At 42.7% G+C, this 24078-nt stretch overlaps 2 protein-coding genes across 2 annotated transcripts in view; both read left to right on the top strand.

Annotated features, from left to right (window-relative positions):
- Positions 1–10929: 10929 nt before the first annotated feature.
- TXNDC15 (thioredoxin domain containing 15) lies at positions 10930–16122 on the top strand. The gene is made up of 5 exons (XM_034780052.1): positions 10930–11093; positions 11666–12141; positions 13714–13877; positions 14558–14688; positions 15712–16122. Exons 1-5 carry the CDS (start codon positions 11015–11017, stop codon positions 15906–15908), a joined length of 1047 nt encoding a protein of 348 aa, XP_034635943.1. The 5' UTR covers positions 10930–11014; the 3' UTR covers positions 15909–16122.
- A 2910-nt stretch (positions 16123–19032) lies between these two features.
- PCBD2 (pterin-4 alpha-carbinolamine dehydratase 2) overlaps positions 19033–24078 on the top strand; it is a 34613-nt gene continuing 29567 nt past the window's right edge. The window contains exon 1 of the mRNA XM_034778788.1: positions 19033–19191. Coding sequence (XP_034634679.1) covers positions 19078–19191 — 114 coding nt within the window. The 5' untranslated portion in view covers positions 19033–19077. The remainder of the gene's footprint in view (positions 19192–24078) is intronic.

Here is a 24078-nt window from a genome sequence, read left to right as displayed (position 1 = left end):
TTTTAGAAACTATAGCTTGTGACTATGCAAAGGAGTATAGTGGCTCTTACTCAGAAAAGCTAACCAATGCCAGTTTTGATTGACTTAAACTGGTCTGGTAGTTCTAAGTGCTCTGGCTTTCAAGGCGATTGGATATATTTAGAACAGAGTGAGTCGGACTCCAGGCAGTCTACCACATCTTACTGTATAGATCAGTTCTCAGATGCAATTCTTAGGGGAAAATGAGTAAATCCGTTAGTTTTCCATAAGACCTTAAGTATACAATACAAAGTCATTCATAAATTATATCACACGACAATACTGGCTTTTTAGCTGTGCTGGGAGCTACTTTACCACTCACATGGCTATTGTGTTCTCTCTGGCACATAATGAATTGAACAATAAGAATTGCAAAGCAGTCTGCTCCCTCAATATGCAGGCAGTGTATAATGCCAGGTGCAGAGTCGCTGACGACAGAACCACATTATGATTTATTCATGCTGAGAGACTCCAGGATTGTCAGTTTTTTGACACTGCTCACAGCTATGTTTGGATGGCTGTTAAGCAAGTAGGGCATCTTGGGAGAGTTTTCTAAGTGATGACTGTCCTTTTGTTTTAAGAAAGACATTATTTACTTGGTGAGATACCAAGCTTTTCTGTGAGGCAGGGCTGTTTTTTATGCTTTTGTGCAGTGTGAAGCCCAATGGAGCCCTGATGCCTGACCTAGGCCACTAGGTAGTACTGCAATACAAATAATTTCAAGTGAGTTTATGGAAATAATAAATGTTAAACATGGTGAGATGGTGGCTAGGCAGAGCCGCCTTTCACATTGAGACCAAAATTAAGAATGTTCCGAAGCTAGCGTTAAAGCTGTATTGTGAGAAATAAAGGCTTGGCTGGCTTGCTTTGTTGCTTTGCTTGTTATTTTTACTAGGATCTCTGCCTATGGTTGAATATTGTTTTATATTTGAGAGACTGGCATAGTTTAAGCACATAGGACTGGCAGCCAGGAAGCTCCTAAATTCTAAATGTGGCTTTGGCCCAGATTCTCTCTCCGGTCTTGGAACAGGTCCACCTCATTTACCCAGCTATAAAAGTGAAGTAAAATTACTTGCCTACCTTGCAGGGGTGCTGGCGGGACTAATTAATGATTTTAAAGCATGTTGAAGATGAAAAGCATTGTAGAACTGCTAAGTGTTATGTCAAAACAGTTATAAAGATTTGACTCAGATCCTTAGGGTACATGCTATTTACCTTGCATACCACAAAAGCCTGTTCTAATTATTAAATAAAACTTTCTATAATGGTGAAAATGAGTTTTATTATTTAGTCCTTTGTGATGTACATAGTAAACAATGTGTAGGTTGGTGCTCTCTGTTTCGAGTATTTTCTATGTTAATACCACGTTTAGATAATTACACACACAATTACATTAAAACAACAGTATTATGATTGTAAAATCAAGCACTCAAAAATTAGGAAGTATCCGATTTAAAGTTGCCTGTGTAATTAGACTATCACAATGCATAAGCACAAGGGGACTGAATTTAAAGTTGCACAGGCAATCTTCAGTGTGGCATTTCCTTACTTTTGAGTGCTTGACTTTGCAACCTCAATACAGTATTGTTCTTTTAAAGTAGATTTGTATGTGTGTAATTTTCTAAGTTTTTAAAAGAGCAAACAGAAAAAACTCTCAACAAATTCCATTAGGTGGCATCATATTGACATGGGTCATTAGCAGGATTCGAACTAGAGCTGTCAAAAAAACAAAAATTCCTTCCCAGGGAAATAGAGATTTCTAAATTTTGTTTTATTCTAATTCAGGACTAAAAGTTGAAATCTGAAAGTAGATTTTTTTTTTGCCCTATTACATATTCTGAAATATTTAATTTTGACCTTATTGTTTTAACTATTACATTATAATAAATTGTTATAATAAATCCAATCCCAGTTCTCCCACTACACCTCATTTCTTTCAGATCTGTCTCCTTGCCCCCCTCTTCCCTCCACCCAACTTATTCTCAGTCCGTCTCCCTCATTCCTGCTCCTCATCCAATCTGTCCTCTCTCCCTGCTCTCTGTTTCCTTGTCCAGGCCCCCCAGATTTCCTCCCCAGTCCCATTTCCCTCCCCCTGTGCCAACCTGCAGTCCCAGTCTTTCTACCATTTTTCTGTCTCAATCTAGGCTTCTCCTCACTCCTACCCCCATGGCTCTTGTTCCCTCTGCATTCAAATCAGTCAGCTTCCTCTTTGCTGCTGCCCAGGCCCAGCAAGGATGGGGTCGAGGGTGTCATTGAGAACACAGGAGAGACAGTCTCCCTACTCTGGTGCCCAGCTCTGGCATGACCCACAACAATCCAGAAGTGCAATTGCAGGGAAAGTCTTACTCAGCCCCTACATAAGAAGAATGACCATACTGGGTCAGACCAAAGGTCCATCTAGCACAATATCCTGTCTTCCGACAGTGGCCAATGCCAGGTGCTTCGGAGGGAATGAACAGAACAGGTAATCATTAAGTGATACATTCTCAGCTTCTGGAGATGCCCAGTGTGGACAGAATCTTTGGAGAATTTGGCTCTAAAATCAAAATCTCTATAGAGCATATATAACAGGTGGGCAAACTATGGCCCGCAGGCTGGATCTGGCCCAGGAGCCGTTTTAAGTTGGCCCACGAGCTCCCGCTGGGGAGCGGGGTCTGGTGCTTGCCCCACTCTGGCATTTCAGCTGGGGCACACGGTCGGGGGGCCACACCACACAGCTCCCGGAAGCCACGGCATGACCCCGCTCTGGCTCTCCAGCTGGGGCACATGGTCGGGGGCTGCTCCACGCGGCTCCCAAAAGCCACGTCATGGCCACACTCTGGCTTCTATGGCCCCCTCCAGCGCTCCAATGGGAGCTGCAGGGGCGGTGCCTGTGGATGGGGCAGCGTGCAGAGCCGCCTGGCCACACCTCCGTGTAGGAGCCAAAGAGGGGACATGCTTCCAGGAGCCGCTTGAGGTAAGCGCTGCTGGGAGCCTGAACCCTTGAGCCTCTTCCCACACCCCATAGCCTCTTCCCATGCCCTTACCACAGCCCTGATACCCCTCCTGCCCTCCAAACCCCTTGGGTCCCAGCCCAGAGCACCCTCCTACACCACAAACTCCTCTTCTCCAGCTCCACCCCAGAGTCTGCACCCCCCCAGCTGGAGCCCGCCCCGCTTCGCTCCCCGGAGCTCCCTCCCACATTCTGAACTCATTTTTGGCCCCACCCCAGAGCCCGCACCCTCTCCCGCACTGCAACCCCAATTTTGTGAGCATTCATGGCCCGCCATACAATTTCTATTCCCAGATGTGGCCCTCGGGCCAAAAAGTTTCCCCACCTCTGATGTATAAACTGATTTGTTAAAGCTTGTAACTTGGATGGATTTCAGCGTATTTTCTCAGGGAATGACAAAAGGCTTATCCTTGACACTAAGGCTACCTTGTTGACAAATTTCAAGTCCCTGCTACAAAGCATGGGGGTGCCAAAGCTTCTCAAAAAAAAGGTTGCCAGAATTCTTTTAACATGAGCAAACCAATGTAATTTTTCCTAGCCTCATTCGTGGAAATGGCTGGACCAGTTTGGCTGAAATTTAATAATAATAATTAATAATCGGCTTGAGGCTGACACCCAGCATGCAAACTTTCAGCTCAAATGGTTTAAGCTTGGCAAAGTTGTAAGCAATTGAAAACAGGGTATTATAATTGGAATTGTTAGGCAACTTTAATAACAGCCTTGCCTAAAACGTATGCATAGACTGGGACAATACATTTATCCTGACTTGTGTGGGATATTGTGCTGAGTACCCACATCTTTCAGGGGAATATTTTGTTTAGTTCACAATACAGATTACTATCCCATTCTCTTGTGTAATGTGTGTGTAAATTCACATATACGCACAGCTCCTGTCCCTTCTGTTGTGATGGAAGCGAATTCTACAGGGATGATAGTCATATCATTTTAGCAACACATCTACTTTGAGGGGTTGCAATATAAACAATTGGGGACAGAGATGTGATACCAAGCAGAGCAGCAGTTATTTGAAGAAACTGGTGGCTGAGAGGTCAGGGCAGGAACCCACATTCAACCAGGTATGGGAAAGAAATAGCTGTCAGGCTGGAAATCACAGTTTCCTTATCCAAAATTCACCAAGGTGATGATGAGGAAGAAATATGGTTTCCTGGATAATCTACTCCAGGCTGGATTCTTTAATCCTTCCTGAAAGAGAGAAGCATGTAAAGGATGGGAAGTGGAAAAATTCCCAAACTCAGACTGCCTACGTGAAACAAAACTAGGTAAGAGATGGTTAGTAAAATGTCTGATAGCTATAGGAGTTGATAAAGACAAGGTCTCATTTCTATTTAGTGCATTTTTTGACATCTGCATTCATTTATATGCCACACAATCTTTTGCCTGTTTTGATATGGTGGACATAGTTCATTCTTGTAATCTGTATTCCTTGTCCCCCCTTTGCCTGTAGTCTTGTTAACATTAATAAATATGTTTCTTTCCCCCACCTTGTGTATGCTGCTGATAATTTTAAGGAACAATGGAAAACGAAGCTAAGGAAGGTGTCCAAATGCTACTCTGTCACTGGAGGAGTCAGGTAGCTAATCCTTAGATTTCATCTTTACATTCAACCAATGTTTTCCCCAGGAATTGAAATGGGGGGGGGGGGGGGGGTTTGTTTTTGGGGGGGGGGGGGGAGAGGAGTCAGGACTGATGAGGGGTGAGACCGTGAGGGTGAAGGTGGGCTGTATGGCACCATAGTAAAAACTGAAAAATGTTTCATGACCATTTTATTAGATTTAACTCATGTTTTAAAATCATCACACAAATTAAAGTTGACTACTCAAGCCTTCCATGAAGCACTACATCCCCTACATCAGGGATCGGCAACCTTTGGAACGCAGCCCGCCAGGGCCGGTTTGTTTACCTGCCGTGTCTGTAGGTTCAGCTGATCGCGGCTCCCACTGGCTGTGGTTTTCCGCTCCAGGCCAATGGGGGCTGCGGGAAGCAGCAACCAGCACATCTCTCAGCCTGCGCCGCTTCCCACAGCTTGGAGCGGCGAACCGCGGCCAGTGGGAGCCGCGATTGGCCAAACCTGCGGACGCGGCAGGTAAACAAATGGGCCCGGCCTGCCGGGTGCTTACCCTGACGGGCCGNGCGGACGCGGCAGGTAAACAAATGGGCCCGGCCTGCCGGGTGCTTACCCTGACGGGCCGCAGGCCAAAGGTTACCGATCCCTGATCTACATCCGTCCTGGTTTCTTTTTATAATTTTGCACAACTCTGTTAATAAACTTCTTGAATGCATTGCGTTCATCTTTAGTGGCTTCTCGTGTGTCCAGTACTTCTATTCCTACAATTGATATGCTCATTAATTCATTCACATGATCAGGCAGAAGGCGACTCCTTTCAGAACACAAAATTCTATTCAATGATGAAAAAGAACACTCAACTGTAGCTGTTGTGACTGAGAGTAGCAAGAGATGAATTCCTACTTCTTTCATCCCAGGAAACATAGCACAAAGATCGGGTCAAGCCACTAGAGATGATAAAAAGGAAGTTGAAGTCAAATCTTCATTCATTCGTTGTATGATATTCCACTCTGTGTTCAAATTCTCTATTCCGTCCTGAGCACATGGCAGCCCCATTGCAGGTAGTGCCTCACTCCACTCAACTGTCAGTGTTTTATAGGACAGGGATCTGTAAAAGCTACGTAGAGGTTGAGTAGAATCTAGAAGTCGCTGTTGTAGATTTTTAAGAATCAAGTCTGTGTACTTTTTCAGTTGTCTTAACAAACGTTTCTTGTCCTCTTCACTTAAGGATTCAATATAAATGCCTTCATTAGTCAACTTCTGGACTGAAATCTTTGCTTCTTCCAGTACTTTTTCAGTGGATAACTCTCTGATCCAAATGTAGCTTCTATTGCTGGACAAAGATCTACTACTGTTGTAGCAGATGCCTGGACGGGATTGTTTAATGACCCAAGTGGTTTCAACAGTAGACTTACAAGAGAGAGAATGGCAATAGTCTTCTCTGAACATAGTAGCAAAAGTAATCCAACAGCCTCACTACTTAGATCCATCCTATCTTGGTAGATACTTTCCAAAGCCAGTAATAACAGCTAGAGTAATTTTAAGACAATAGCCAAGGATCGCTCATGAGAAAGCCAGAGGGTTTTCCCAGGTTGGACTAATTTGAACTTCAGTCCCAGTGTATCTTCTATATTTTCCAAGATATTCAGTCTTTTTGGACTCTTGCTGAAAAAAGAATATAATGAAGACATTAATTTATAGCTTTTTTAATGTCTTTTGAAGAGTCTGCAGCTTGTACTAGTGCTAGTTGGAGTAGATGGCCTCTGCAGTGTGTATAGGAGAGATTAGGGTTACACTTTTCTCTGAGCAAAGCTTGTACTCCACCATGTCTTCCAGAGAAGTTTGCAGCTCCATCAAATGCACAAGCAGCCATCTGTTTGGGGTCCAGTTGACAAGCATTTAACTCTTCTAAAGATGTGGGTTGTCACAGATGCAGCTGATGTATCTTCTATAACTTGAACATCTAGAAATGTATCTATTGGCCTACCACTGACCTCAAGATAATGTACACAATGACTTAATACTTGATGCTCATTTGCATCGGTGCATTCATCAGCCATGTATGCAAATTTTTTGAATGTGGTGAGAGAGTGCTTCACTTTTTCAACTGTTGAGTCTTTCACTGTTGCACCACATGCTTCTAGCCAGAAAGATAGTGAGCATTTGCTGGTCTTGTTCGGAACCAGTGTTCAACTTCAGGATGAACAAGTGACAATGCACTTAACATTGGCCTCCAGTTTGTAGTGTGTGGTATCTCTTGCTTTAATAGAAAGTATGATGCCACAGCCATGTTTGTTTGCATGAACTATGTTGTGTCTCCAGCATTCTTAACAGCCTCATTAACACTCACCGGTGTTGTCCTTGGTCAGTGGAGACTGAGTTCAGAGGCGCTTTCACATGAGTTCACCTCCCAGGTGGGAGGCAATAAGGCACCTTGCTCACTGTTCGCTCTGTCCACTGTTGTTCATTGTGCCACCGTTCACTCCATTGCTCTGTTGCCAATGGCCCTGTGCCGTTACCTTCTGCTGCCACCTGCCACTGTGAGGTCTGCAAGTTGGTCTCTTGAGGTTCTACCCAGCTATGAATGATTTGAGCTGAGCTCTCAGTGGGGGAACCTCGCTGCTAGTGCACACTGGGCTGTCTCTTCCACAGAAATACTGTCCCACAGCAGGTCTAACCACTTAGACCTGATTATCAGTGATTTCAGCTGTCACTTAACAAAACAAAGGACTATCTATGGAACCTAATCAGCTCTGTCTTTAAACAATGGAGAGGGGCAGGTCAAATAGTACTTGTGACTTAGGCAGACCATCAAGCAAAACACCTGTCCCCACCCTCTCTCTTGATGCCCTCAATCAGCACAGGCTAAGTACAGTTCTACTGCCCTTTACTCATACAATAAGAATAACATTTCATTACCCCCCCGCCCCCCACACACACATTCAAGTGATTTGTAACCCAACCCCAGCCAAAATCTATCACTTGGGCAACACAGTTCTGTTTGCTGGATACTAGCTGTCAGGGAGAGCTCATTTAGACTTTGCTTACAAATCATCATTTGAAATTATTAGCTTGGCCAACATCACCGAAATGAATGCACTGACATTGTCATAAAAAACAACAGCTGTATAAGGAAGCTAGTCTATATTCATACTTTCCAAATCTATTATACTTTTTCAAATGCACGTATTTTATCATACACTTTATATGTTTTTAAAATGTGTATTAATGTTTCAATTTCAATTCAGATTTTGGAACAATCACTAAATTGGCAACACTGCATGTAACTAGTTCACAAAACTGGGGAAGGGGATGTTGGGCAAATTTGGGGGGGTGTAGGCAAATCCCTGCATTCAACCCAAATGGGGGTAACTCTCTGGCAAGAATACTACCCCTTTTCCCCCTCTCCCTCATCCCCACAAAAAGGAAAATTACCAAATTTCTCTTTACTGATGGTCTGCTAAATGAGGAGTGACATGCTTAATTTGCACATGTGCTTGTCTGTTCCTCCTTTATAGAATTTTAAAAAGCAGGCTGTAGCAGGTTGGCTCATTGTCCTTATAAAACTACCTGTGGCTGGCTTGGTGTGCTTGAATCACCCACTGTGTCTGATCAGGATGGCAAATAAATGTGTGCTAGTGCTCCACTGAAGCCAGCATTTCAGCTTTGGAAGGCCAAAGGCAACTAGGGCTTGAGTTCCCATAGCTCAAGGGGGAGGCCTGATATCTTTCTACCATGCTGGGAAGTTGGTAAACAATATTCCCTGCTACTTTCACTCATTACCGCTGGAGTCTAGCACTGTGATATTGTGCTACTTTTGAAATAAACTGCATGTTGTGTGCTCATGTACTGTATAAGCTTCCATACAATCAAAACATCCTGTCATAGCCACAGGGCCACCTCTCTCTCATTGCAGAAATTTGGACCTGATCCAAGTTAAGTCCATAGTAAAATGTCGATTGATCTCTATGGCAGCATCAGCTGACACACTCTTGGCAAGTCTTTAAGCCTTCTCATTAGTGTAGCATTTGCTCTGAAACACGCTGTAATAAACAACAGTCAGATGAATTTTCCCTAATTGTGTGAAAAGACTGCACAAATAAATTAATGGAACTGCCCTATTTGCATGCTTGCATGGAAGTTAGAGGAGGGCTTCTGGCAAGGATCAAAAGGTATGCAACAGTGAAGGTTTGAGTAAGAAATTGATTTAACAATTAATTTTTGTGTCCATGTTGCTATGAGGATAGAATGGTCCAGTGTAGTGTTTTTCAACCTTTTTTGATATCAGGGATTGGCTTGCTGCCTTCATAAACTGTGTCAGGGAGATCCATGGACCCGCTGTTGAGAAACAGTGGTCTAGGGCTCAGTCAGAACAGAGGACTGGGATGCAAGAACTGAATTTTAATTCTTTTTTGCCACTGCTGTAATCTTGGGCAAATTGTTTAATTTCTAGTAGCTTTCCTATCTATAAAATGGGGATGATAAGATTATCTACTTCAGGGATTTGGTGAGGAGTAGTTTAATGTTTGAAGACTAAAATTGTTATGGATGATAACTCATAACTCTGTGTTAATCAGGTTGTCTCCCGTGTAAGACACTACTGCCTCCTTTTGCTTCTGTGGTGAAGTCATAGTCCTGTATTTACATTACCAGCCTCTTGGGATGGAAATGCATTTTACAAATAGTATGTAGGTGTAGTCAATGTCTTTTTAAAAATGCAGATAGCTGTGCTTATATGCAAATAAAAGGAATTAGCCCCTCTTTAGACAACAATTACCAAAAGCCAACACTGAATTATTTACTGAAGTTATGAAATAGACTAAACCCAGTGCTTCTCAAAGCCGGTCTGCTGCTTGTTCAGGGAAAGCCCCTGGCGGGCGGGGATGGTTTGTTTACCTGCCACATCTGCAGGTTCGACCGACTGCGGTTCCCACTGGCCATGGTTTGCCACTCCAGGCCAATGGGGGCTGCGGGAAGGGCAGACAGCACATCCCTCAGCCCGTGCTGCTTCCCGCAGCCCCCATTGGCCTGGAGCGGTGAACCGCGGCCAGTGGGAGCCGCGATCGGCCGAACCCGCGGACATGGCAGGTAAACAAACCCGTCCGCACTGCCAGGGGCTTTCCCTGAACAAGCGGTGGCCCGACTTTGAGAAGCACTGGACTAAACCATCCCTGAGAGGGATTTTGTCACTCCCCCCTCCCACTCCTGCTAACCTAGGTTGGGTGAAAGTTCACACTAAATGGTAATTTTAGTTTTTTAAACTAACCAGTCACCTAATCTGGCTCATAAAATAAGAGAAGGATGCTTAAACTAGTGAAAAATTAATGGGCCTAAGTAGCAGACTTCCTGAGTTCTGTACCCGGACAGTGCCTCTTGCTCTGGGCTTGAGCAAATCATCTGACCCAGTAGCTCTTAACCTTTCCAGACTACTGTCCCCTTTTCAGGAGTCTGATTTGTCTTATGAACCCCCAAGTTCACCTCACTTCCACATTATTTGCTTACAAAACCAGACATAAAAATACACACTATTACAGACACTAAAACAACACACCCACCGAGCACACTGTCACAGAAAAATTGCTTACTTTCTCATTTTCACCATCTAATTATAAACTAAATCAACTGGAATATAAATACTGTACTTTCATTTCAGTGTATAGTCTCGAGCGAGGTATAAACGAGTCACTGTATGAAATTTTAGTTTGCACTGATTCGCTGGTGCTTTTTGTGTAGCCTGTTGTAAAACTAGGCCAAACGCTCGATGCGGTGATGTATCCCCTAGAAGACCCCCAGTACCCCTGGTTGAGAACCAGTGCTACAGCCGATCTGCCTCCCTTTCTCCATCTGTAAGGTGCGAGTAACGCCCCCCCCCCTTTACTGGTCTGTCTATGAGGATGAGTTATGGCATGTTTGCAAAGCGGGGGTGATGGGAAAACACTCGCCTCCCTGCTAAACACAACCGCTATAGGCCCGCCCAGGACCAGAGGCTACAGCCACCCTAGGCCACGGCTGGACCAACAGGCCCGGAGTGGCTGTGAAGGGCGGGGACAGTCTGCCACCTGTTGGCGGGCATCCTTCTAAGGTGAGAGGAGCTGAGGGATGCAGGCGGGGGGGAGGGGGCGGGGCCAGAGTGCCTCGGGCGCTCGAGGGAGGGATGCGATAGGGCATTCGCGCGCACAGCAGCCGTGATGGGCAGTGACTGACCCGTGTGTCTTGGCTGAAGTCTGTAGACCCTACGGATCCTTTGCCCGAACCCAAGATGGCGGCGGAGGCCACGCTGCCCAGGCCCAAGATGGCGCTTTCAGAGCTGGGTCTGCAGCTTTGACCCCGGTAGCGGAAGCGAGTGAGGAGCCGGCCGGAAGCGGTGGTTGTCAGTGGAGACGCAGGCCGGCTGGGCTTGTTCTTTCTCCCGCCCGAGGATGCGGGCTCTCTCCTCTCCCGGGGGGAGACTCCGGCAGCTGCTCTGGGTGACCTGGCTGAGCGGGAGCCTCCTGGCAGGTGAGGGCACGGGGGAGAGGCCACGTAGCGGGCCGGCCCGAGGGAACCAGGCTGATCCGCCAGCCCTGCTCGCTCTTGCTCCCCTTCGCCACCGTCCTGTGTGTGTTGGGGGGGAGGTGTCTTTGTCTCCACCATTCCCGGGCCTGACCGGGTTTTAGGGTCATGGTGCTGGTACCAGCCCTCTTCCGCTGCTCTGTGCCGGGTAGGAGGGTCGCACAGCCGGCCCCAGGCTGGCTCCCTTCTTGCCTGCTCCTCTAAGCTGCACCTTGGCCCTCTTGAGTAAAGGGGTAGGAGGAGGGGACGGGACACGTTCATCTTCCAGCTGCCCTCTGCTTGGATGTAGGGGCTCGTCTGTGTGGGGCTCTTCCCTGCTGTCAGGCAGGGCTCTCCAGGTGTCAAATGTAATAGCACTCTAAGAGCAGGAGATATTGGCCGTGGTGGTGATCGCTGTGTTCTCCTCCCCCTGACCCTCACTTCCATGAAAACTGTTGATCCCTTAAAAGAAAAAACATAGCCTGAAAGAAGCTAAAGCTACAACTGAATGTAGGTGCTAAATATTGTTACTTTTATAGGAGCAGCAGCAGAGGAAAATGCTGACCCACTGTCTGAAACTGCCCTACCTCTTAGCACAGAAGGTGGTTCTGCCCTTACTGGAGAGCCTCAGGCGCCAGTGCAGTACAAGACTGCAGAAATTGCTGATGCAATGCTGGGTAGTGGGATTCCTGCTGATCAGTCTGTGGTGCTGTCAGTTATTCCAGGAGAAGCAAAGGACAGACGCATGTCTGAATTCGGTATTGGCACCTGCGATGCAGCAGTAGAAGATGCTGAATGTAGTGTGGGGACTAGCCTTGCTTCTCACTTCTCACAGCCTGGTTCACATGTTCAAGAACAAGCAGGGGACACTAATGTAGTGCTAGAGGCTATACCTGCTTCACCAGCTGAGGAATCTAATAGCACAGACAGTGTAAAAACTCCCAAAGTGAACTGTGAGGAAAGAAATATTACCGGGATCAGAAACTTCACGCTACAAATCCTGAATGTTTCGCAAGTAAGTAGGAAATCATTCTGTTTGCTACTTTCTATGTTTATCTTGATACCTGGGTAGGTGTTACACAAATATATGTAGCATTTGAGTAAAAACTCTATAATCCTTCCAGTATTTGCCCTTGTGAGTTTAGTAGCACAAAAAGGATAACTTAAAACAAGTGTTTAGTGTGCTGGTGGGAGGGGAGTTAGCATACAGGGCAGTGCACTTTCCATATTGTTTTGAAATACAGAAATAGTAAGATATTCAATTCCACTATGTACCATGCCTATGTTCCCCAAGTCTAAAGGGTCTCACGGAACCCATCGTGACTTGTGCCAGCTTCTCTGCAGCACTTTTTTCTTTAGACCAGTTTCCTTCCGCAGGAATGCTTTGCAGCACTTGTTTCCACTAAATTCTAATTTAGGTGGCTTTACTTAAAGAGAGGGTAGAAAATGAAATAAAAAAAACAGATTTCAGATAAATACTACTATGAATAACAGCTGGTAGGAAAATGGAAACTTTTCAAAAATTTTAGTTGACATTTCATTTTTGACATTTCTGACCAGCTCTACTAAGTATGGAAAATAATTGAGACACCTTAAAAATCCTTCAACTGACCCATAGTTTAAAAAGCAGCTTGTCTTGTTAGAATCTCAGTAAGGCATTCTTGTTCTCAGAAGGCTACAGCAAGTCTCTCTCCCCTTTGTTAGCTCCCAGCGTTGTCTTAAAGACTGATTTAAGTATTTGAGATATTACATCACCCCAGACCAAACTATAGGGTATCAGAACCAGTTTGAGTCTGGTTCATACAATAGAGGTTTCTCTCTGTTCCCCCAAATGCTGGGGAAATAAAGAGAGTCAGAAGGGAGCATGGGCCTGGGCACAGTTTATTTGAATAAGTTTAGCTTACCAGGTCCTTGCTTGCCTTCCTTCCTACCCTTCCACAAACCATCCTTGCCTGTGATTCCCTAGCCTGATCAGTTCTCTGTCCTGTGATTAAGTAACTTCTTTTCATACCCTTGTTCATCTCCCGCTTTCTCTTCTGGCCCTTCACTTGTCTTGTTTTTGGAACAGCTCCACTACCCTTTTATCCCACAAATTAGCTTCTTAGCCCTGTTAAGGCTTGGAATTCCCGTATTAGAGAAGAAATGAAGTGGTGGATCTCCTAACTTTCCCTTCAGAGCTGTCAGGCCCACTTCCTGATGAACAGGATTCAGCTCCTACATTACACATCGGCAGCCAGGGAGTAAGGCCTCTTAGGTGAGGGAGAAGAGAATGAAAAAATGCCTTTTTTATTTAGCAATAATCCCCTAAGTATTATTTGTCTACCAAGGAGATTTTTACATTTGAAAAATGCAGTTAGGATTAAAATCGGTCTGACTAAATTTTGTTTGTTGAATGTTTATGTACTGTTGAAATACTGCTAAAAACAGACTTCTGACTTAAATGCCAACTCAAATTTGCTTATGATGGTACTACAGTATTCTCCTGAAATTAATCTGTTACCAAAGTATTATGCAATCATATGTAATAGAACCCTTTTAAATATTTTATTGGCCCCTCCTTTTTAAATCAGCATGTTTTCTTTCACAGGACCTGATGGAGTTTTTAAACCCAAACAGCAGTGACTGTACATTAGTCTTGTTTTATACACCCTGGTGTCGCTTCTCTGCCAATCTGGCCCCTCATTTTAATTCTTTGCCCCGAGCATTTCCAACTCTAAACTTCCTGGCGTTGGATGCATCTCAGCATAGCAGGTAACTTGCAATAAATACACTTTACCTTATAAAGCTTCACATGCTACAGTATTAGCACTTTGTTTCTGATTCTGACAAACCTTATGTTTTTAAAATGTATTGATGGAGTAATATGTACTCCCTGAGTAAATTCGAGTTCTCTGCCCCTCTGACTCTGCCTTTACTTCCTTTAGCTTTTCTTCAGGCAATTTTCTCCCTCATTCATCTTTTGATAATGAAGTTAATATTTTCTTAAATGTTCACATGAACATCTTGCTCTTCAAGATGAGGGATTAATAGCACTGGCTAAAATTTGACCTAGTATAGATTGATGCTGGGCTCTGCTAATTCATCTAAATCTTGACATGCAAATTCATTTCCGGGTTTCTTCTGAGCAGAGACTGTAAAATATGCCACATCCATTTCTCTGACCACTTCACAGTGCATCCTCAAAGGACAAGAACAAGACCCTTGTGCCCTAAGACAGGATTGAAACGTGGGTCTCCAAAATGAAAGTTAATGCAGTAACCCACTGCAGAATTTTGTATTACCTAAATTCACTAGTGAAACATTCCCTAATGCCATAAGAAAATAGTTGTGGCCTTGTTCTTGTTATTGAGTTAAATTAAATGTTAATTTAGTAAAGCAGGCTTTTCCTTCTTCTATTGTGACCTCATTTCTTACCTACTTATTTCCTTCAGTTTATCAACCAGATTTGGAACTGTGGCCGTTCCTAATATCCTCCTTTTCCAAGGAGCCAAACCCATGGCCAGATTTAATCATACAGACCGAACCCTGGAAATGCTGAAAGCATTCATTTTTAATCAGACAGGTATGTAGGCTAAACTTGATGCAGAACTATGAAGGTCAGGATCAGGTATAGCCTCAAACTGACTTCTCTCTTTTTTTAAGAGGCTATATTAGGGCCTCCTAGAGCCTTTCTGCTGCCAGGAACAGAGCCTTAGGAAGTTCCTATTCAGTCACTATAGCACTGAGTGGAATTTCAGGACAAGGTAGAAGCAAACAGCCCAGTTATCGAAAGCTGTTTTGGTGGAAAGTGGGGGAGGGTGCTTGGAGCTCAGGCAGAGAGTGTAAGTAGGAGGATCAAGCACTTCCCCACTCCTGAAGTCCTGGATTATTCGGGAATAGTTCTGGACAGATATTAGTACTACCCTTATCTCCACATTCCAGGAGGGCAAAGGATCAGACTCCCATGTCCCATTGCTGTTGGCTAGGCAACAGGTGGGGGACATGGCAGCCTTAGTTCTTATGTTGGTGTGGACATAGGAGCAGAGGGAGCCCTGAATAGTTTTCCTGGGAATCAGCTGTCCAGGCTCTGATCTCCATGGGCTGAGTTTACCCAGCTCCCCTCTCTCTTCCAACAGCATAATTAGCCTTATGAGAGTAGAAGAAAACATGCACTAGTATTGTGACAGATTAATGGAAGAGACTGCTAAATCGTTATTAAAGTAGGATTACCTTTACTGTTGTTGTAGATTCCCTGGCTGGTACTTCTACCAAAGATTACACTGGGAATGGGGAGAATAAAACTCTTCTAATGACACAGTACTAAGAAAATATGTATTAAGATACTTTGACAGTTTGAAAATGGAAAACTGATTGCATAGGTCACTGAAAACAGATTTGTGCTGCTCTACTGTCTAAAACGCATGAGCAGATGCCCCATAGTTATATAGTAAAATCCTGGGACTATACGAACCAGAGTTGTGTTAAGTCCTGTAGCACAAGCTGCTTAATTTGGAGATGAGAATACAGTTCCTACAATGAACTAATCACCCATAGATTTAAAAAATGCCTATTGCTAGCAGCTTTTATCGCTGGTTTCTTCTTTCAGGAATAGAAGCTAAGAATGATGTGGTGGTAACTGAGGAAGACCGAGCAGGCCCTCTACCGAGTGTCCTAACAAAAGGAATAGATTGGTTACTTTTATTCTCTTTATTGTTTCTGGTTAGTTTTATTATGTATGCTACCATTCGGACTGAGAGCATTCGTTGGCTAATACCGGGACAAGAGCAGGAGCATCAGGAATAAGTTGAGATAGTGACGTGAGAACACACTTCATGCCTACAGATAAAGCAGGAATTTATATGAACTGAAATTGCATAAACTTGTACAGTGAATTAGATGGTTGTAATTTATAATCTTATTAGTTAATTTATAATAAATAATAAAATCACTTTTGTTCATTAACTACTGTATGTGTAAAGTCAAACTGCTGGTAATTAAGTAAACAAATACAAAAAGATTCAGTAGAAGGGTTTTTATTTATTTATTTAGGAAGTATTAACAGGTTTACAAATCCTTGCTGTGTAAATATCAGAAAACAATAATTATTATGAAGATTGTTTGTTTTTTAATAAACTGACTCACTTTTTTAGGAATAATGTTAATTTGTTGCAAAATTTTACTTTGAACTTGTAGTTATCAGTAGTATCATACAGTGGGACGTTGAAATATTGCAGATAATCTTTATAGGGAAAGTAAGAGTTCTACAGCCAGCGGTACTGCTTTGGCAGCAGTAATGTACAACCACTTCCATTATTTTGGAATTGAGGGATCTCAGCCTTTTAATGTGTTTTTCCTTTTCAAGACCCATGACTACAAATTCAAACTGCATACATGGATAGATGATGTGTATTGTAGAAAACCACAGAAATTACTAGTAATAGGTGTAAACCTACATGGAAGATGTTCATGTTATTGCAAGAAGGGAGAAGCCAAAATAAAAGGTTAAAGGATATTATATGTCCTTAAATAAAGGCATCCAGCATTTTAAACAGAGGTCACTAAACAAATTCAAATTGGTGTTTTTCCACTAAGACAAGATATAGTAACACAAAGGGAAAAGATTACAGTAGAACCTCAGTGTAATGAACACCAGAGTTACGAACTGACCAGTCAACCGCACTCCTCAATTGTAACTAGAAGTACGCAATCAGGCAGGCAAGACCAAAACAAAACAAAAAGCAAATACTGTACAGTTCTGTGTTAAATGTAAACTACTAAAAAAATAAAGGGAAAGTTTAAAAAAAGATTAGACAAGGTAAGGAAACTGTTTCTGTGCTTGTTTCATTTAAATTAAAATAGTTAAAAGCATTTTTCTTCTGCAGAGTAAAGTTTCAAAGCTGTATTATGTCAATATTTATTTGTAACATTTTGAAAGAACAACCATAATGTTTTGTTCAGAGTTACGAACAACTTCTTTTCCTGAGGTGTTTAACTCTGAGGTTCTACTGTATTTTTAATAGGGTTTTAAAATTGTTTATTAATATGTTTCACTAATATATTATTAAGAGTAGTTATTTCTTCCATCTTATATTTTAATGGTACCTACTGGAGGAAAGACCACTTCCAAAGGAGTTTAGTACTGATGTTTGGGGTTTGAGGAAAGTGTGTTTTGCACTTGCTGGTTAAGTTTAGCAATAATAAAAATCTTCATTTTGCAGCTGCGGAGAGGGTGACCATGTATTACATTTGGCCCTGAGGCTGGATGTTTGATATCCTTGGTTTACCATGCTCTGAGGGATCTGCCTTTCCTTTCTAAGGATTGTGCAGAAAAGGCATTTTCTTGTGTATTAATTCTTCCTTGCTTCTCTACACAGTTAAACTTCACTTACTACTTGTTTTTCTACAGCAGGGTTTTAATGTAACTTTTGCGGTCAGAATTGACTTCCTTTTCTCTAGGTATTGATTTCTGGCAGGAATAAAAATGGCCATTCAGCATTCCATACAACTTCAAGTACTGATTTCCCATCTAAATAAGCAGGACCAGTCATGAGGCTGGTTTGTATTTACATAAATCTTTGTTCATTGTTAGTTTGAAAGCCTCAGCTGCTGAGTGTGTAAAGAGTTGATAAGCTTACTCTAATTATGACTTTTAGTACTAATCTGATTTTATTAACTTTGAGGCTCTAGAATAAGATACAGCTTAGCTTTAGACATACAGGGTCAGATTCTCAGCTGGGGTAAACTCATGTAGCTCCCTTAGCTTCAATGGAGCAATGCTGATTTACATCAGCTGAGGATCTGGCCCACTTTTAATTTCCCTTTTGGCTTGCATTATTCCTCACATGGTTAATAGAGATCTGTAGAATACTCTTGAAATTGTTCCATTTGTGCAAAAGACTAAAGATAAGATTTTCCTTAAGAACCTACACAATTTTATACTACATTGGGCTGTATTTACCCTCCTGGCTTTTGGCATGTGGCTATGTATTTAAAACAGCCTATGAAGTTTTGTCTATGAATATGCACTTAGCTGAAACATATAGAACTTCAGACTGTGGACTTGATTTTGTAGCTACCCTTCCCTTTCCCCTCAGCAACATTTCTACCCTGAAAAGTGATTTGTAAAAAAGACAGGTCCATGTTTTATTTCAATCATTTTTTTTTGCATTGTTTTAGAATAGAACCATATTTTCCAAGGCCACAATTTATACCCAAATTAAAACTTTTATAAGCAATCCTTTACAGAACATAAGCCCTATAAAGAATTGTAAAGTCCTCTTTTTTCTTTTAACCATTCCCTGCTGAGTGGGAAAGGCTGCCTTTGCAGATCTAAGAACCTGAACTGAAACCAACTTCACTGACCAAACCGAACTGAATGGAAATAGGAACAACCCCCTTGAAGGCTGAAGATTAAAGGCCTGGCACTCCCTTGTTTTGATAATCGAAGCCACTAACAGGTGGTGATAGGGTGACCAGACAGCAAGTGTGAAAAATCGGGACGGGGGTGGGGGGTAATAACCAATATAAGAAAAAGACCCCAAAATCGAGAATGTCCCTATAAAATTGGGACATCTGGTCAGTCATTCTAGCCAGTGAAGCGTTCTGCCTGCAGCTGCACGCTGCAGCTGGCGGTACCTGCTCCTTCTACTGCAGCTGCCATTGACAAAGGTGAAGGGTTGGGGTCCCGGGGAGGCTGGGGTTTTGCAGCAGAGGTGCATGGACCACAGCTGGGGGGAGAGTAAGTACCATTCGCCCAGCGCGGGGGTGCTCTGTGCAGGTGAGGGGGTAAGTACCATTCTTGTCGGGGTTTGGGGGAAACCCCCTGACGGGTTCGCTGCGGAGGCGCGGGCGCAGACGAGCCTGTGTCCCTCCCTGGGCCGCGCGACGGCCCTGGCGGCGCAGGCACTTGCGTAGGCCCCTGCACTGGGCCCTTGGCGCCGTGAGGGGGCGGGGCCGCGGCCGCGCTGAGGCGATGGGAGGCGGCGGGGTCGGGCTGCGGCTGGCGCGGTTCGGAGCGCGCCTGGCAGCGGCGGCGAGCGCGGGGCAGGGCGGCTCGGGACCCGGCAGCAGGAGCCTCTCCGCCATGGTGAGAGGCAGGCGGCCGCCGCCCTGGGGGTGCGGGAGGGCAGCAGCCCTGGGGAGCGCCCCAGAGATAATGGGGCAAGCGAGCAGCGATCCAGGGGCTGGGCAGGGCAGGGCGAGTCCCCCAGGTGGCGGGGGGTGGCCAGAGGAAAGCCCCCTAGGAGCAGGAGTCCTGGTCTTCTCTCCTAAGCTCAGCCCTAACCCAAGTCCCGCACTCTGGGGACCCCATTCCAGATGTTACTTGTGCTGGGTGCTTCATAGTAGGATCATCCCTCTTCTTCCCTCTGTGCTGTGAAAGAGCGAACTGCCTGGGCACGGACATCCCCATCATTAGGGTTCAGAGCCAACGCTGCTGAGAGAAATACGGCAGCTCACCTCTGCCAGAGCTTTTGTTTCATGCTGTCTGCAGAGTTGGGTGCCTACCTCTACGTAAAAAGCAACAGAGGGTCCTGTGGCACCTTTAAGACTAACAGAAATACTGGAGTATACGCTTGCGTCTGATGAAGTGGGCATTCACCCAGGAAAGCTTATGCTCCAATACTTCTGTTAGTCTTAAAGGTGCCACAGGACCCTCTGTTGCTTTTTACAGATTCAGACTAACACGGCTACCCCTCTGATACTTGGTACCTCTACGTAGGCGTGTTTTGTGATTTTTCTTTGCCTTTATAAGGATTTGATGCTTAATTTGTTGGGGGGTTTTTTTAAATGAAAATTTTAATTGTGGAGCACAAAATGTAGCTACCATGAAGAAAATACTTTCCAGTCACAGCATCGCAAATTTGTTTGATTTGTTTCCTGCTAAAGGGCCAGATTAGGTGGGTAAGCGGGTGGCTTTCTGGGGGTCAGATGGGTATCAGCCCCTGAAGGCAGGCAAGAATGACTTCCCCAGAGAACTGGGGTGAAGGGTGAACAACAGCCTCTCAAAATGTTGCATAATCTGTTTTGTATATCACCAATAATGTGCCAGGCGCGATTCACACTGAAGCAAATAACAATTGGTTTAAAAAGTTCTCCCAACTCTTGGTGCTTAGTTTAATGAAATATTCAAGGGAAAATGGTGGGAGATAATGGACTCAAATGTGCTTTTAAAATCCCCCCAAACTAAGGAACTAAGAAATTATTATTCTAATCCTTATGTGCTTGATTACCCATCAAAAAACTTTTCCTGCTGGACTGACTTTGATGTTCCATTTACCAGCTGAAAGCTCATGATCTGTCAGTGTGAGAAGCAACTTTAGTTCTTCCTATCTGTCAACATGTGAATGGGTGGGTTATGTGGATTTGATACTGGGAAGCACAGGATTTATAATTAGGAGATTGGGGTTTTATTTCTAGCTCAGACACAAATTCACAATTTGATCTCGAGCAAGTCACTTGACCTGTCTGAACTTTAGGTTACCCATTTTTAAAGTGGGAGTAATACCTGATTCCTAGGGTTGCACAGAAGTGCAATTCACTCATATTTGCGGTCCTACCCTGGAAGGTTCTAAAGAAGTGAAAATTATCTTGTGCAGGTTGTCTGAATGTGATTTTTCTGGGCAAACCAGTTGATGGAGCTTTCAGGCTGTGCCCAGTTTATCCATCTAAACCTTGATTGCCCCAGATGCTCTTCACACCCAGCCCAGCCATCCCATCTCCTAATTCCTCTGAACGCAGAGTCCTTTAAAAGCCACTGTGTGAAAAAAATGTACCAAGTATGCATTAGGCAGAATAGTAAATCTGCTAAGTCAAAGGAATACCAAAGTTAGGATGCTGCATGGGCCTAGGAGCCAGGATCCTGAGTAGAAGTACGGTAATTCTTTAGGAATTATCCTTGGGGTAGTTGAATTGGTTCTTTATCTAGTATTGCTAATAACTAAACTGTATCTTTAAATGTTCATCTAAATGTGGGTTATTGCTCATTATGTACTATATGTACTGTATGACTTTTAAACCAACCTTTGTACTTTCACATAATTTAAGCACTATACCCAGATGTACAGACACTCTTTTCTTAACCTATGTATTATATAATTTTAACGTTCACTTTAATTAAAAAAATTAAATCTGTTTCAGTCTTGGATCTACCCCCTCTTCTCTCAGAAGATATATGATTATTTACATCCCCTGCATTTCAGTCTCTATAGAGCATAGGCAGTCTGACATCAAGTAATAGTAATCTATAATTTTGCATATATGATTATCTAATAGCCGCCCCCATTGCCCCCAGAACATATTTTATCGTGCAAATCTTTGATACAGGATAATGGATGCTTTGGCATCAGACTCCTCTCTTTCTTTCCTGGACTACTTTCAAATAAAGCTGTTATTTTTTAACTAGCTTAGGGCCCATCATATGACAGGATATAATCAGTAAATCATGGGTCAGTTTTGTATGCTAAGTCTTATGTTTACATTTCAGTGTCCATACTCTGTTTGTTTTTGTTGTACCTTTCTACCTGTTCAGTGGGTTTGCACTGTGCTTCATTGTGTGTTACCACAGATACATACATGTGAGCATGTTTCTGGAGCTTGCATCTCCTTAAAGTTGTCTTAAAATAAATCAGCATGTGCTCAGTATACTGCTTTTTACTAAATTTTTTAAGTCAGTGGCAGGTGCACGTGTATTTTCAGCCAGAATGCAGAACTTGGCTTTTACGACCATTATTTCTAAGTTAAATTTCTTCAGTGTCAAAAGAGCTGCTGTGCACTGAGGACCAGGCCAAACAAAATAAATCTATTTATTAAAATCTGATGATTAGCTCTGAAATGAGTGGATGGACTCTTCGTTACTCCAGGGGGGTTTGGATAAGGCCTCAAGAAAGCAACTGAAATGTCTTAACTGGTTCTAAAAAGTAAGAACACAAAAATCTCCAACAAAACAAAACAATTTTACCTCCTGGCTGACTATAAACATGATCAATTTCAGCCCAGAGACTATCTGTACATGCTTTAAAACAGGCTTAAAGGGAAATTCTAATCAATAAATGTTCCTATAGCAACACTAATATATATGTTTGTGGAACATTAATTTTATATGAAAGCAAGGCACATATTTTATAAGAAAGACTAGATAGACTAAATTGAAATGTTAGTTTTTTGGATATTTAAAACTTGTATGTTAGAATGGGTGAATCCAATTGAAAACAATTGTTTAATTAGTTGCATTAACTACATCTGTACAGAGTGCTCTTTTTATCCTCACTGTTAGTGAATGTGTTATATTTGGCTTCTTGGAGTTAATTAGTAGGTTACAGTAATAAGTATATTTCATCTTTAAATGATGCATGTGTATTTATCATTACTTTCTGTGCCAATGTCATTCAGTAATAAGGAACAATCTTAAAACCTTTCTGCTGCTTAATTAGAATTAATTGAATTAACTTCTGATTTGACATGCAGCACCATCTAGTGGTGAAGTGGTAACTTTATATTTATAATAAAGATGTGTACAAAGATACAGCACTTATACACATACACGGCAGACTATATTTTCAAAAAAAGTTCACATCAACATTGCCAAATGAGTGTATAATTAAGTGTGACTATACATGGGCTGGCACTTCTGGAATGAAGTATCCACACACTTTAAAACCGTCAAAATAAAAACTGTTTACAAAGTCAGATATATTGGGTGGAACTCCCATCTTAGATTCTATTTTGCAGTTTTTGGTAGATAATCATTCAGCTAATTGCCAGTAAGTTTTCAGAAATGAGGATAGTTGATTATTAATATATGCAAAGACAAAAGGCAACTGAGAATTTCTGTTCTACCTATTAATGAAGTGGGTTTTAGCCCATGAAAACTTATGCCCAAATAAATCTCTAAGGTGCCACAAGGACTCCTTGTTGTTTTTGTTCTACCTATTGTGTTCTTAGAATGAGTTTAGGATGGGTCTGTGACCAGGGACAGAAAATTGGATAATCCACCTTTGGATGAAATACTTGGATTTTAGCTAAGATCAAGTTTAATATCTCATACATTCTGTCAGAGGGAGGGAGTGTGTTCTGTATTTTCAGGGAGAAATTTAGTAAACTTTTAGGATCTTATTCTACTCTCAAGATCTGATTCTGACCTCATACCAGTTTTAGGTCCTGATTCAGCAAGGTACTTAAGCATGCGCTTAAATAGTTAGCGTGTGTGTAGTTCCATTGACCTCAATAGGGGAGTACTCATTTGCTTAAAGTTAGACAGATACTTAAGTACCTTGCTGAGTCTGGGCCTTTTAGTGGGAACTCTATTTAATTGAGTTACTTCTGGATTTGTAATGGAATGAGTGGCCCATGCTTCATATCCTTAGACAGAACTCCTCAGTGCTGTCTGTGGAATGCCTTGGCAAATTGGGGGTAGCACATATCCTTAGTGTTGGATTGTTTTTCTTTTCAGTGCCAGAGAGAAACTATATTACTATTTGAGTTCAGTAACTATCTTGCTTTTGGTTTTTTAAACTTTCTTCTTAGGAAATACATATAATTATACATAATACACAGTGATTTCTGGTATAATCTGTGCTTTTCTAATTTAAAATTAGTCATGCTTAGTATTTTTCAGGTGATATTCCCCTTTTAACTTCAACTAATTACTGTACATTACATTTAACTTTAATATTTAAATGAGGAAAAATGGCAAAATTGGATTGTCATCAAATATTTCAAGCTTCACAGTATATGGATAATTCAGATAGGCCTAGTATAAATGAAAGTAATACTACTACTGGACAGAGGTATTCTTGAGTCCATATTTCATCCCAGCAAAAGAGTAAAAAACTCTTATATGCAAGCACATAACCAAAGTTAATTCACCAAAATAGTTATGTTTCATGGCTCAGTTAACTGACAAGAGATGGTGTTCTGTTAAATTATAAAGTGGAACAAAACCGCACAGTAAATTTTCTACTTCTGTTTTCCTGAA

This window comes from Trachemys scripta, chromosome 8, assembly GCF_013100865.1.
Source record: "Trachemys scripta elegans isolate TJP31775 chromosome 8, CAS_Tse_1.0, whole genome shotgun sequence".
Taxonomy (NCBI): Eukaryota; Metazoa; Chordata; order Testudines; family Emydidae; genus Trachemys; species Trachemys scripta.
This window is presented reverse-complemented; position numbering and strand designations above follow the sequence as displayed.

What these genes read in the sequence shown, in the direction of transcription:
- TXNDC15 (XM_034780052.1), top strand. Translation starts at nt 11,015, where the DNA reads ATGCGGGCTCTCTCCTCTCCCGGGGGGAGACTCCGGCAGCTGCTCTGG. An exon ending in AAATCCTGAATGTTTCGCAA is followed by an intron (nt 12,142 to 13,713) that starts GTAAGTAGGAAA and finishes TTTCTTTCACAG; the next exon opens with GACCTGATGGAGTTTTTAAA. An exon ending in ATTCATTTTTAATCAGACAG is followed by an intron (nt 14,689 to 15,711) that starts GTATGTAGGCTA and finishes TTCTTCTTTCAG; the next exon opens with GAATAGAAGCTAAGAATGAT.